The sequence below is a fragment of the Corythoichthys intestinalis genome, chromosome 8 (genome assembly GCF_030265065.1).
Source record: "Corythoichthys intestinalis isolate RoL2023-P3 chromosome 8, ASM3026506v1, whole genome shotgun sequence".
In the NCBI taxonomy this organism is placed as follows: Eukaryota; Metazoa; Chordata; class Actinopteri; order Syngnathiformes; family Syngnathidae; genus Corythoichthys; species Corythoichthys intestinalis.
Genome location: NC_080402.1, coordinates 340,735 through 355,640, shown reverse-complemented (window position 1 = coordinate 355,640; position 14,906 = coordinate 340,735). Strand labels below are relative to the sequence as shown.

General features: G+C 41.2%; 1 protein-coding gene across 2 annotated transcripts in view; it reads right to left on the bottom strand.

The window, feature by feature from the left end:
- fam193a (family with sequence similarity 193 member A) overlaps positions 1–14,906 on the bottom strand; it is a 33,560-nt gene that overhangs the window by 13,990 nt on the left and 4,664 nt on the right. Inside the window, exons 2-15 of one of the 2 annotated variants that reach the window (XM_057843820.1) lie at positions 12,679–12,750; positions 12,357–12,605; positions 9,169–9,335; positions 8,923–9,090; positions 8,026–8,242; positions 7,832–7,956; positions 6,738–6,885; positions 6,605–6,679; positions 6,295–6,369; positions 6,110–6,219; positions 3,159–3,389; positions 1,691–1,832; positions 1,530–1,631; positions 1,199–1,456 (exon numbers count right to left, since the gene is read on the bottom strand). In XM_057843820.1, the coding sequence (XP_057699803.1) occupies positions 1,199–1,456; positions 1,530–1,631; positions 1,691–1,832; positions 3,159–3,389; positions 6,110–6,219; positions 6,295–6,369; positions 6,605–6,679; positions 6,738–6,885; positions 7,832–7,956; positions 8,026–8,242; positions 8,923–9,090; positions 9,169–9,335; positions 12,357–12,605; positions 12,679–12,750 (2,139 nt within the window). The remainder of the gene's footprint in view (positions 1–1,198; positions 1,457–1,529; positions 1,632–1,690; positions 1,833–3,158; positions 3,390–6,109; positions 6,220–6,294; positions 6,370–6,604; positions 6,680–6,737; positions 6,886–7,831; positions 7,957–8,025; positions 8,243–8,922; positions 9,091–9,168; positions 9,336–12,356; positions 12,606–12,678; positions 12,751–14,906) is intronic. The other variant, XM_057843821.1, reaches the window with a different exon arrangement.

Below are 14,906 nucleotides of genomic sequence, written 5' to 3'. Positions count from 1 at the left end.
GAACCGAGCACCACGTACCGAAACAGTTCAATACAAATACATATACCGTTACACCCTTAATTAATAATGATGAATGTAACAACTTCAAGGTTTTCCAATAAACATTCTGTGAAAATAAAGAACAACGTTAACTCAAGTTATGGGAAAAAGTGCCTATATTCATTCATTCATTTTCCATGCCGCTTATTCCTCACGAGGGTCGCGGAGGTGCTGGAGCCTAAAAGTGCCTATATTGCACCACTATATTTAATGTTGAAATCAAAATAATGCAAACATCAGTTTTTTGGATCAAATGCAAAGTGCCTATAAGGCACTGCCATATCACAGTGCTTCTGGCTCAAAATAACAACAAAGGCACACATCTTGAGTATAGAGAATGAGGTACGTCATGAGATTATATTTCAGGGTTTCCCCTACATATAACAGATTGTGGCGCTGCGCCACACCAAAATAAAAGCTGACATGCCTTGCAAATGAGTTTTTTTTTAAAAGGCTGTTTCAAACTAGCGGCAGCCTAGTGTGAAGGGTTCAGTGGCAACCTATTCATTGTGTATTATAATGTCCGTAACCATGCGCGGCCGCCTTAAGAGACGATCGGACTAGAGAGCTGTGTTGTAGGGGGAAGCGAGTAGAAAGGATGGGAGAATGGGCAAGAGAGCGAGAGATAGCGGTCGCATATCGCGGCAGCCCACTGTTATTTTGTAACCGTTTTTCTTTATTATTGTTGCACAATGGTCTGCTCACATAACAAATCCCAAGCATCTTAGTTTAGAGCAATCAAATGGTCAATAAGCATAACTGCTGTGCAAAGCTGTGACCAGCCCTTGGAAAAAGTCCGAAGGTTCTACATTCACTTTGAAGCTAACATGCATTGGCCACAGACCGATGCAGATATTGTCCCATATCATTTTAAAATGCTTTTATCAGCCAATCTTATCAACTACCCGCTAATATCAGACAACCCCAATAATATATATATTTTTTTAAATGTCAAGTTGACATGTAGTTTAATGCTTTATAAGGCCTGAAATTTGATTGGATGACTTATATGCTTTTTAATGACCTGCATAAACCCTGACGTAAACGGAACCCCTGATGACATTTTTGTGCTGTATCGGTACCGATACAGAGCCGCAAAGGGCTCCTCTACCCTCTACTATGCAAGTTTTGTGAGGGAAACCCCGCTTTCTTTGTTTACCTTGTTGTGCGTGAGGGGGGGACTCGGCGGGTAGAGCGTGGGGTGCAGCAGCGGCCGGGAAAAGTTGTGCAGCGGTAGGTGCCCGTGGATGTGCGGGTAGAGGTGAAGGGCGGGCCTGGTGGGACCGTTATCCGCGAAGGACGGGTGTCCCTCGGCGACGGGGGGAGGCGCCGAGTGGAGTCGCCCGGAGTGGCCCAGGACGTTGGCGGAGTCCTGGTTGCAAACGTGGCACTCGCACACGTGTTGGACCTGTTCTACCTTTTGGCGGAAATACACCAAACCGGTTACGCGGCGCTTCGGCAAAATAGTCCAAAACGGGTCAGGTTACTACCTGCCGGTGGTGGTTATAAGACGGAGGAGGACTGTTGGTCTCCCGCCGCCGCCTCCCCTCGTCGTCGTCGGACGAGCTAGCGCTGCTGCTGACGCGAGGCGACTGCGGAAAGACTCACGTTACGGGGGAGCCGACCGCAAAGGCGGGAAATCGCGACTTACCGTTAGGTTTTGCGCCCCCTCGCCGTTGATGTCGGCGCGGTGTCCGTTGAGCGCCGCCACGCCGTCGCCCTGGTAGCCGCCGACGGGGTAGACGTCCCCGAACTTGGCGGACATCGGAGGCACTTCGTCGTCATCGCTGACACTTGACGGAGGAAGCGGAGACGACACTTTAGCCAAAGTGCACAAGTAATGCTGATGAATCCGTAGGCGGTAGCGCCCTCTGGTGGCAAGTGTGCCTTATAGGCCTGGTTTAATTTCAGTATTATTGAGGGACCGTTTTAATAGTATTTTTGGAGGGAAAACTTCATTTTTTATTCGAAACATTTGATCAATTTTTAGGTTGAATCACTGTTTAATATTGTAAATTATAATTTAAGGGATCATTCGTTGCATTTTACAACAGTTCATTATTTTTACTGCGCATTAACTCATTGTGACTTCATCTAGATTAACATTTCTTTAACGCATTGGCTGCCATTGACGGCAATACAAATCTCATCCATTTTGGCAAGGAGAGCTGTCAGTAATCCCTCAATAAAGCGGTAAATTAAACATGAAATTTTCCATAAACATCCAATTTAGGGAAAATGTATTCTTGTTCATGGAAATTAATCAGATTTAAATAATTGTGTGTGTATATATTTACAAGTGTTATTTGAACGATTGATAGTGACATAAAAATTCTTTGGAACTTTGTTATAGAAAAACCTTTCCATGATATTAAAGTTGTAAAATAATTTTGTTGAATCCTTAATTATGCATTATGGAAATACCTTATGGAATTTTGTTGAAATATTGGAAAATAAACCTTGTCAAACATCCACAATTTGGGGGAATTCTTTTTGATATTAATTTTTGGGGGGGAAACTATCTGTATACAGTGGTATGAAAAAGTATTTGAACCTTTTGGAATTTCTCACATTTCTACATAAAATCATCAAATGTGATCGGATCTTTGCCAAAATCACACAGATGGGAAAAGTGTCTGCTTTAGCTAAAACAAAATATTAAATGTGATGGTTCACTTATTTCTCCCCCTTCTGTCATTGTTTGTATACTATCCTCATTAAAGTATGAAAACCTATAAATGTTTGAGTGGTTTTAGTAAAAGCAGACACTTTTTTTCATCTGTGCGATTTTGACAAAGATCAGATCACATTTGATTTTATGCAGAAATCTCAAATTCCATAAGCTTCAGATACTTTTTCATACCACTGTATATTTGTTTACAATGGTTTAATTTGTTTTAATTATTGATCATTTGAGAGAATTTGTACTTTTAACTCTAAAAGTACTCAAGTTATATTCTTGTAATTTGTTCATAATCTTCTCATTTCCAGTTATAAATGAACCAATTTTTCATTTCTATTTTCCATTGACAGCGAATGCATGACGGGAGTAGACATCCTATTCGGACAGGACGTCTATGACCGTCTGCGGCAGACAGGGAGTGCATTAGGTGTCTTACAAGGGGTTGGCGTCCCCGGCGGGTAGCGCGAGTCGGGGGCGTCTCTGGACGGTGACGGGGGAGCTGCCGTTGGAACCTGACGCCGAGCTGGCCGACGACAGGCTGGGCGGGCGCCCTTGAGCCAGGTAGTCCTGCGGGGCGACGGGCTTTACCGCCGACTCCTCCGAGACGGGCGAGTCCATGATGCCGCACGTCAGGATGTGCGAGAGGCTGCAGTCGTCGCACGCGCACCTACCGAAATAAACATTGAAAGGATGATAGGGATGGGACGATGCACCTCGAATGCCAGGGTGACGAAAGCCAAACATTGTGGGAAAGCCATGATTTGGAAATAAAAATGAATAACAGAACTTGTTGGGCTTCAAGACCACCTGATGGAGCAAATGAACCACCATGAAGCTTTGAACCAATTAGATGCCAAGCTTCATTGCTTCAATAAGCTATATTTGGCCATCCCTGCTCCCTTGGGAGAGACTGACAATCTCTGCTGCCACCTGCTGTCGACACTGCTGCCGTTCCAAAATAAAGAAAATCTTGCTTCCTAGAATGCAATGGATATCCGGTGAACCCTGCCACTTCGCACCCTCAGTCCATCGAGGTTTTTTTCTTCTTCCCTCAATTACAAAATGAATGACTAAATACAGTACTTTATAGAGCTGTCCGATCCGATCACCTAGTCTCTCGCTCTCCCTCCTGCTGCTGCTTTTCTTGGTCAGGCAGTGCACTGGACTTCCTTGTTAAAGTTAACGATGATCGACAGGTGTTAAAGTTTGATCTTGCTAGAGACGCTTGGAAGCCGAAACTACATACAGCATGTGTTGCCTTCATTAATTGGCTTATTAAAGGCTTTTCATTTTTTTGTGGCTCCAGACATATTTGTTTTTTGTTTTGGTCCAATATGGCTCTTTCAACATTTTGGGTTGCCGACCCCTGGTCTAAGTGAACAGCGCGAGTGGATTTCAGTGGACTCACTCAATGAAGCATTTCATATAGTCAAGCATTTTTCTATGTTATTCTTGTTTAAAAATAATTTGGTGGGACAGTAACATGTTTCAATCATAATTATTACATTTGAAGTGCTTAAAAACCATTAAAGTATATATAAAAGTTTTTTTTTTTTAAATTTATTTTATACTTTGGGGAAAAAGTGGGGAAAATCTCTTTCCAACGCTAAATCTGAATAAATAGTCTGACCAGCCATAAAATGCATAATAAAGAAGAAAAAAACAAATAACTCCCACTGGAGTAGAAGTTGCATTTTGTTTTTATATTATTGCTCCAACACCAAGAACATACATGTTACATGAAATTTAAATGACAAACAATTTAAAATGAAAATAGAATAGAGGCAACAACAGGCTTAACGGTATTGCTTATGTTACATGACACAACTGAGAACATGCCTGGTATGTTAAAATAACATATTAAGATTTTAACTATAACATAAGTCCCCTGCCTGCTGCCCGTAGTTGGCTGAGATAGGCTCCAGCACCTCCGCGACCCTCGTGAGGAAAAGCGGCATGGAAAATGAATGAATGAATAAATAAAATGCTAACAACTTTATCAGAACCATCCACGTTAACTCAAAATACTCGAAATGCTGAAGTTATCACCACAGGTCTAGAGCGCCCTCTTCTGGACGGTTTACGGTAGTGTGAAAATAATATGAAATGTCTTCATCAAATCATATACAGTGGTACCTCTACATACGATCACTTCGACACACGATCTTTTCGACATCCGACGTAAAATTTGAGCCGCCATTTGTTTCTACATCCGACGAGTTGCTCGAAATACGACGACATGACAGCACTGCAAACGAACGCACGGTGGATTTTCTTGTGTGAGAAATCAACACAGTTTTCAAAAAAAGTTGATAAAGTTGGAGAAACAAGGAAAAAAGTGATGCTTACCTTTGAAATGAAGATGCAAGTTATAGAAAAATATGAGCTTGGGGTGCGCGTCCCTGAACTGGCTCAACAATACAGCTCCATTGTCCTCTTCCGACCACCGTTCGCCACTATTTACTATTTATAAGTTAAGGTGACAATTATTATTGTGGTAACATTGCCAAGGAAATCGCCAGCTTCGTCACGTTTTTATCATTTATTTAAGAACTTATCCAACACAAAACGCCCATTGTCTTAAGCAGTTGACTGCTCTCAAGAAAACGAAAGTATTATCTCTACCGCACCGACCTATCTCACTGAGACGTCAGCATTCGCGGTGCGTTCAGGGACAGTAAAAAGTGTCCGCCATATTAGAATCCGATTCGTTACATTATTTACAGGAATAATTATTAATTATTCTTCTTATTATTATATTATTCTGAATTATTTATTTATAACTTATTTGTTTTTCTATGTTTAATTGCCATTTGTAACAGTGCCAGCAGTATTTATTAAGAATTTAGTGTATGTTTTTAGGCTTTGGAACGAATTAATGGAATTATAATGTATTCCTATGGGAAAATCCTGCTCGACATACGACCAGTTCGACTTACAAACAAGGTCCTGGAACGAATTAAATTCGTATGTAGAGGTACCACTGTACTGGTAATAATGCGTTAATAAAAACACACCCAAGTCGCTCCAGAGTATAAATCACACCCCGGCCAAAATATGGGGGGGAAAAAAAAGTGACTTATAGTCCGGAAAATACGGTTATATACTATGTATGTGTACATATAAATAAATAAATATATATATATATATATATATATATATATATATATAAAACATACACTTTTGTTTTTTTTTTTATGTAAATAAGCTGCCTCTTTTTTTTTCATGATGTATTGTCAAATTATATTTTCTCCCACATCTAGTAGACATCATCATTTAAACTTGGAAGCCTGGCAGTCCGTTCATTCGCTTTCAACCCTCCCACTTCAAACGGATTGGACGTCTAGCGCCATCAATGGCAGCCAGCGAATTTAAAAAGTGGCTCACCTTCTCCGATAATTGCAGTTGGGACAGTCGGGAATCCCGAGTCGCGACGAGAGCATCCTCATGGTGTCTGTGAAGTTGTCTCCGCATGGCAGCTTCTTATTATTTGGAGGCTGCCCGCAAAGAAACATTTTAAGCACTAAATCCACTGCCCCTATATTTTCATTTGGATTTTTCCCACTTCCTACCTGCTCTTCCACGTATCTCCGCTGCTTGAAGGACTCCCAGTCTTCTTTGAGCATTCGCTGCTTTGTCTTTAAAGTCTGGAGGACAAAAAAAAAAAAAAAAAAAACGGCTTTATTTAAGGGGCGACCCATATAAAGTATAGACTTTTTTTTTTAAAATTATTTCAAAGGTCGGCCATCGGCCAATATAGTAGAAGAGGTTATGTGCGCTGACGTTTCTCATATCGGTCAACTGATACGTCGGCCGGCTAAAACGGTACGTCTGGCCGATACGCGGACTTTATTGGCCCGATAGGATCCGACGGGAGCTTACGTTTTTGCCGAGCGGCGACTTGTGCGGCTCAGTTCTTTGGTCGCTAAAACTCTGGCCCTCCACTTTGAACAGCAACTGCCAGATCACAGCCGGTCAAGTTTTCCGATCGGACAGAGTCGACGGATTTCCGTACCTGTTCGTCCACGTAGTCGTCGATCCTCTTCTCGCACTCCTGCCACTCTCCGGCCACGCTGGCCATCTCCCGTTCCAGCCGCTGGTAGTTCTCCAGCAAGGTCCGGTACGTGTCTTCGCTGTACGAGTCGTGCGAGGCCGTGCCCAATCTACAAAAAAATATATATATATATTGTAGCACCTAATTTGCATTCTTTACAATGTTAGTTCCCCATTAGTATTCTTTGTATTTGTCTTGAATACTTGGTGATTTTTTTTATTTTGGTCTAATATTTATATAAAGTATTCTATGTGACTTTTTCCTCGGCACAGAGTATGACAAATACATTGTATATACAAGATAGAAAATGAAAATATGGTCAATATTTTCGCCTTGACATTTGTGGTATTTTTCACTAATTTTGTATTTCGTGTGTATTTATTGGGGACCAACATGTGTTTTTTGGTCATATGAATTTCCAATATTTATATTTGACTTCTCAGAAAAATCTTTTTTTATTACTTTACCCGTCCAAAAACACTGCAAAGAATATTATAAAATAATGAATATTCACATTAATACTACAAAAAAAATTAAATGTTAGTTATATTTGCATTTTCCCCTTCATATGTTTGTCATTTCTAACATGACCTATCAAAATGTTTTTTTTAATATTACTTTCTCAATAAATGTATTTTTTTGTACTATTCATTTCAAACGATGTATTCCTTCAAAATATTTTTTTCATTCATAGTCAATTCTTGTTTTTTTCCCACCGATATATCTGTACTGTATGTGTGTGTTGTTGTTTTTTTTGTCAAATGTGTACTTTTGGTCATATTTCTATCATTTATGTATTAGGTCCTAATGAATTGTAATATTAATGAATACATTTTTGGATTAAATACAAATATTTTATAGATTTGTAGTATTTTTTCTGTTGTATTTTGGTCTTTTTTTTTTTTCCAAATATGACTTTTTTTTTCTTTTACATAGTCCTTTTTTCATTTTTCCCCCTCATAAATACCACTCTCATTTCCCCCCCTATGCTACTCAATTTATTTGAGGGGCAGCACTAGTAGGACTAGTTAAAAGACGACAACGACGAATCGTACTTGAGCTGTGCAACGAGTGCAGGCAAGCTGCTGTGCAAGATGGGCTCTGAGAAGACCAAGTTCTCAAAAAGGTGCTTGTTGTGCAGCTCCCACGTCACGTGGAACTTGTGGAGGTGCTCGTTCTCCTGAGAGGAACCAAACAAAGACGTCAAACGCGACGGAAATCGAGCACGGCGGGCGGGCTCGGAGCTCACCAGGGTGAGCAGGAAGCCGCTAATGGTGCGCGCCGCCTGGCAGAGGGCGCTGTACTCCTCCAGCAGGAGGGAGACCAGCCGGTGGGCCCGCGGGGGACCCTCGGCGAGCGAGGGCTCGGAGAGCTGCTTGAGGAGCCGCGCCTTCATCTCCAGGACGTACTCGCGGGCCTGCTGCTCCAGGCGCTGGTAAAGCTGGTAGGGGTCCTTCTCGCAGAGTCTGGACGGAGGCAAAATTCATTCTCATTGACTAAGGCCTGGCGAGTGGATTAACTCACATCAACTGACACAATTCATGATTTAAAACTTATTGTGAGTTCATACACACCGTTGACATTTCGTTAACATGAATCACTTGGTAGTCACTGTGCCCCCCAGCTCTGGAACTCCTCTTTGCAATATATCTACCCTCTAACTTTTCAAATCCAGACTCAAAACACACCTGCTCACACTTTCTTACCCACTATGATCCTTATCTCGGTTTTATCCTGACCTCTTAAACTTTTTATTTACTTATTCTGCTTTAATTTTAAGATTGTTTTGTTATTCCTGTTGAGCTATTGTGTTCCCATCTTTCTTGTAAAGCGTCTTTGTGTGTCTTGAAAAGTGCTTTAGAAATAACAATGTATTATCTATTGCCATCAAGAGCAGCCAAAGGTTTTATATATACAGGTAGGTTCATTTATTTCGCAGTACATTTAAAATAACATAGATGGTAGCTTTTGCACTACATCCAAAGCTACTATCAATAAAAGCATGCTAATTACTGTTTGTAGACTAATTACTACACAGGATTGGATTACTCGGGCTTGAAATGAGCACCTATTACCCAGCCCTAATTTTTAGTTCATTCGCCCTTTCCCGTCGATCTGACGATTAGCTCCATTAGCCTTCCTTTACCTGTCCACCAGCTCCTTGACGCCCTCCTTGTCCGGCTCCAGCGGCTGGTCGCGGTCGTCCGCCAGCGGTGTTCCGGCCTGCCGGTAAATGCAGCGTACCACGTAGCGCACCTCCGACCAGTGCTTCTGCAGCTGGCGGGATTCCCTCTCCGACTCGGCCGACAGCTCCCTGCCGAGCGACAACACCGATAAAACTTGATAAATGTAAAGCGGCTTGTCGATCCTCCCCTCCGCGACTGTAACGCACCGCCTCTCGTTGCAGGCCTCGCAGCCGCACGGCGTGTCGCCGGGCATGGGCGTGGCCAGATCGGGGGCGGGGAGCGCGGGCGCGCTCAGCCTGTCTGTCGGCGTCACGGCCAGGTCCGGCCCGAGGGTGCCGTTCACCGTGGGCATGTGCAAAAGAAAGTCCTGACTCTGTTGTGAGCAAACCAAACAGGGAGGTCATGTCGTTTTTTTTCCCCGTCAAAAATGCTCGAAAACCAACAGAAAGTGACCAGTTAATGTCCAAATAATAGGACGTGAGAGGAAATGGCCTAAAAATCAACAGAAGGTAAACTGGCAATGCCCCAAAATAAACAAGAGGTGACACCCTCAAATGGCCCAAAATCATCAGGAAGTCATTTACCAAGCAGTAGAGCAGAGCATCCCCATTTTATTTCTCCAGAAATGGCATTTTGTTGTTGTTACTCTCCCGAAAACATGCCTTGGACCCGACAACATAAGCTAACAACCAGTCACTTCCATCTCCTCCCGGTTCAGATGAATTGGACATCTATCGTTCTCAATGGAAGATAACACGTAAACAGATAACACGTTTTCTTATCCTGACACAGAAGAACAGAATGATTGTTCGCGATGTTGCGGCGCATCACAAGATTTTTCTTTGCCGCTATTCTTAGCTTCAAGCTTTCACGATTTGACTCTCATATTAACATGATATTGGTCACATTTTTACATGACAGTATCATGTCAATGTGATTCTGGACTTATTCTTTACTGGCGAGGCCGCAGCACGCTTCTGTATACTACAATGTCAATTATTCAGTATAAAAGCATTAAGGTAGAAAATAATACACAGACTTTCTTTCCAAGCATTCTTCAACAACGAGTGGGAGTCATCTTTAAATGTCGACAGACGAGTAAGCGGTATTGATTGAGCGCTGACATTTGGATTCTTCACGGAACAAAGTGTGTACAATGAGGAATGTCTGAACCTCGCCCGCGTCCAAAGGGGTGCAAAAAAACCCAAACAGCTGCTAGCAAAGTGTGCCAATATGCGTGCTTTCTCCCACAAAAAAATGACAAACTGAGAGTGACCAATCTTCTGCTGTGGGGTTTAGTACTCTGATGTGGACAAACCCAAAGAAAGCATTTTTATTGGTGTAGCACTAACCTTGCCAAGATTAGTCAACTGGTCTTTCATTTATTTATTCATTCTTTTTTTTTTTTTTTAATAGAATTCATTTTTAAAAAACTGTAAATTTTCCAATTATGATATATTTTTTCATTTTAATTTTGAAAAAGGAAAGCAAAATTATTTTGGATTCAACAAGTTTTTCTTGACGTTGGATTATGAGAGCCCACACAGAGCCAAAAAATGAATAGGACTACGAGCCGTGTTTTGGCAGCCCATTCAAATTTTTATCTTAGTCTTTTCGACAAAAATACTTATTAGTCTTAGTTATATTGTAGTCATTTCAAAATCTGCTCATCTTTGTCTAGTTTTAGTCGACAATTACTCAAAATGCTCAAAAGTTTTAGCCCATGACTAAATGAATATAAGGTTTCGAATGAACATTGACAGACGAGCACATAACTGTAGAGTCTACAAGGACATCCCCATCTTCATGATGATAATACACACCCAGCAGGAAAACAGCACATTGTTTTCAATTAGTTAAACTCACCCGGACGCAACAAACTGAGTGTAAAAAGTTCTCCAAGAGTTTGAGGCTACGTCTACACTAGGACAGATAATTTTTCCCCAGGGTATTTTGCCTACTATTTTTATACATTTAAGGTCAACCCTCCCCCAATGGTTGTTGCTCAGTATCAGTGAGTCAGCTGTGCTAAACGGTGGCTGGAGGAGGTGAAACTCATGAACTTTTTTTCCCCCATGGAAAAAAATGAAAACGCTGGTATGGGAATACTTCGGCTACAGAAAAGTTACAGACTGCCGCGGCTTAGATGAGGAGGGCCAACAGTCATGTAAAACATGCTTGGCTACTGAGGAGGCAATACCTCCAATTTGAATTCGCATTCATATAAAATTAAAGGTTACTAAACACCATCATGAACGTGTCCCACCATCTACGAGAGTTAACTCCAGCCTGTTTATAGTGTGTCTAGCGGTGGCAAAACATGTGTTTTTCTCTCTGGCAACTGTCTGTGTTGAGAAAGACACGTGTGTATAATGTAAACATGATGCAAGTCATACACATGTGCGTTTTATGGCAAATAATTCAGATATTTTCTATGATAATGTTAAGCTGTGGGTTTACGCTCACTTAAAGGACTGCATTTATTTTAATTTTATTTAGAATATTTTTTGATTTATTTTAACCGAACATTATACTTATGTTCCAATTTGCTGGTGATATAAATAAAAATCCTGTTTAATGGAAAAAAAAAATTTAACCCAGATATCTCAAGGTAAAACATTTTAGAGCTGTAATTGCAATACCGTGATACCGTGATATTTTTGCTCAAGGTTATCATACCGTCAGAATCTCATATCGGCAAATGCCTAATTACGACTTTTATCTGGTAAAATTAAGACTTTTTCCTCATTATATGATACCCATATTGAACGTATGAACCCGGCACGCCAGAAGGATTGTTCCATATATCACAAAAACATTGTTTCCTGTAAAAAAAAGCTTTTTCTTTGCTCCTCTTTTAATGAGGATATACAGTGCATTTCAGACAAAACTTGGAAAATTGACCTTTCTAGATAATACGCCATTGTAGTCAAGCAGATAGTGGCCTCCTGTTACACCTCTTTCCCCCGATTGGCTCGCCATCCGAAGGCGACCGATTCACATGGAGGCACAGCATGACGTATTGGATCACGGAAGAGCAAAAACAATATTTCCCGCCACGAAAACTTTTCGTGACTCTTTTGTTAATGAGGAAATGAAGTGCATGAAGTCCACCAAAACAAAAATTGACCCGCTTTGCACTCTGACATTGTATTTGAGCAGGTAGTTGCTGCTTCTTGGTCTCCCCTCTTTGTCCTGATTGGCTGGAACATCAGATGAGCGTGGGAGTGGTTGGACCGTTGAGCTCTCCAAGACGCTACTGCACGATCAATCAATCAGGGAGTACGGTCTTTCTTGCGAGACTAGTGGACCTTATACTCCCTGGTAGTTTTTTGGAGCGGCAAACTAACAAATTCTCGTCAAGTCCTTTTTTAGAAAGTGCACGGCGACTCACCCCCAGCTGCTCCAGCGCAGTGTGTCGGTCCTCCTTCTCCACGGTGCTGCGACAGTCCGAGCAAACCCACAAGGGCAGCGGGAGGGCGGCGGGCGGCTGGCCGACCTTCGGCCAACCGCCGTTCCGGCGGTCGGGGACGACCGCCTCCGAAGGTCGCGGGCAGTCTTTGCCGCGCTCGCGGCGGCAAAGGAGACAGCGGTCGCCGGCTGTGTACGGGGCTCGCTGGTTCAGACCGAACGTGAAGGGGGTCTAGCGTGACGGGAGTCGTAGAAAAAGTCTTTTTTGTTGCGGAATCGCCAATGTATTTTAAAGACAAACTTACCTGAAGAACCCCGGTGAAATCAGCGTTGACTGGTCCCTCGGTAAACTGCGGCGTGACGTTGTTGATTTTGAGCTGCGGAATAATACGTGAGATTAGGGCAGGACAATGTGGCCCAAAAAAAAAAAAAAAAAAAGATAAAAAAGCGATTCCTCCCTCCCCCACCCATGTAGTTTTAAAGAATCTAAAATGCACATCAACAACACTACTGCTTATCAAAATATACAAATTCAATCATAAAAAGAGTGCACAAAAATTGGACACAAGTAGAGTAGCGTTACTTCAAATTAATACAGTGCAATTCTGTCAGATAATGCTCAATTTCACCCAGGAAATGATTGCAATTACAAATGCTTTGGTAGTAATATCTTCATTTATTTAGCATGCAATGAAAAAACACAAAAGAGAATGAAAAAAATCGTGATCATTTTACACAAAACTCCAAAAATGGGTCAGACAAAAGTATTGGCACCCTTTGATCTAACCAGAGCAGAAAGAGAAGCGGGAGGCCCCGCCGCACAACCAAGCAAGAAAACAAATACATAAGCGTCTCTAGTTTGAGAATTAAATGCCTGGCAGGTACTCATCTAGAAGCTTCATTAAATAGTACCCGTAAAACGTCAGTGTCAATGTGGACAGTTAAGAGAAGACGCTGGGATGCTGGCTTTCAGGGCAACGCGGCAAAAATTTTTAAAAAGCCACATCTGAGAGAGGTTAATAAAGGAAACAATTAATATGGACAAAAGATCACAGAAATTGGACAGAGGAAGATTTGAAAAAGGTGTTATGGACAGACGAATCATAGTTTGAGGTGTTTGGACTTTGGATCAAAGAGAACATTTGTGAGATGCAGAACAACTGAAAAGATGCTGGAAAAGTGTCTGATGTCATCTGTCAACCATGCTGAGGGTAATGTGATGGTCTAAGGTTGCTTTGGTGCTGGTAAGATACCTGAATTTTACTCAAAGTTCACTCAAAGATGCTTATACCACTTTAATATAGTTAGTGTGCCTCCTCCGCTTGGATAGAAAAAGAAAACACAGACAAGACTGAAAAAGCAATTTCTGCTCTTGCACTCTTCTCTAAAAGAAACTGCTGTATTTTAAGCCAAAACTGTTGTGTTTGATAGAACAATATGTCTATATGCTGCCAAAGCAGATTCATCGCGCATTAAGCCCCGGAACTATTTTTAATTTGTCCGTTTTACCCTGAAAACCCCCATTTACAGATGTCGCGCAACCACTTTTGTTTTAACCCAGCCATAAAACTAAGGTAATTAATTATATTTATCATTCAAAATGTCATTTTTAGCTTAGAATCATTTATGTCTAATATTTCATAAAAAAAAAAAAAAAAAAAAAAAAAAAAAGACTTTAAAAAAGTTATTCACTCCCATATTTTAAACTTTTAAATGACGTCAAAATGAAAACAATGGCGTCTATAAAAATGTCCCTGATATCTACCTCATAACTATCGCTTAATTGTATTTTTTTTGTTACTGTCGCATTTTCTCCGATATTTTAGATGATAAATAATCGAGCCAAACGAAGAAAAATGAAAAAAATTTTAAAAAATAAAAAAGTTCAAAGGGGTAAATATATGAAAAAGAAAATCTCGACCACTCCTTGATGCCTGCGATTTCTGCATCGCGTTCTTGTTATATTGCCAGGTTTCCCCCATAAAATCCCCCAAAAATCCAGCTGTGGGCATTCACATCTGTGTCTTGACACTCAGTGATACATGCTACATGGAGTTTTTGAATCGAAACAAGGTAAGTACGCGATAAATCTCGTTAAAGTCATGGCGTCTGTAATTCTGCTCTCGCGTGCTCTCGCCTCCAGATAGGGTTTTACTGTTTAAAAAACTTTTTTTTTTTTTTTTTTTAAATGCCCTCCTGTTCAAAATTTTTCTTCCCCAGAAAATAAAGATTTTAAGCTTTCCAATGATGTATCACACATGCATATCGGACAATTTTGAAATTTGGCCAAATTGGGGGTCTCAGAGCGGACCTTCAAGTCACCTGAGTCTTTTCCGCCACCATTTTCGATCCAAAAACTCCATGTATCCATGTATCACCGAGTGTCAAGACACAGCTGTGAATAGCCACAGCCAGGCAAGAAGTGGCTGAGATTTTCTTTTTCATATAGTTATACCCTTTTAAACGTTATTTTTCCATTTTTCTTTGTTTGGATCGATTATTTATCATCTAACATATCAGGGAAAATGCAAAA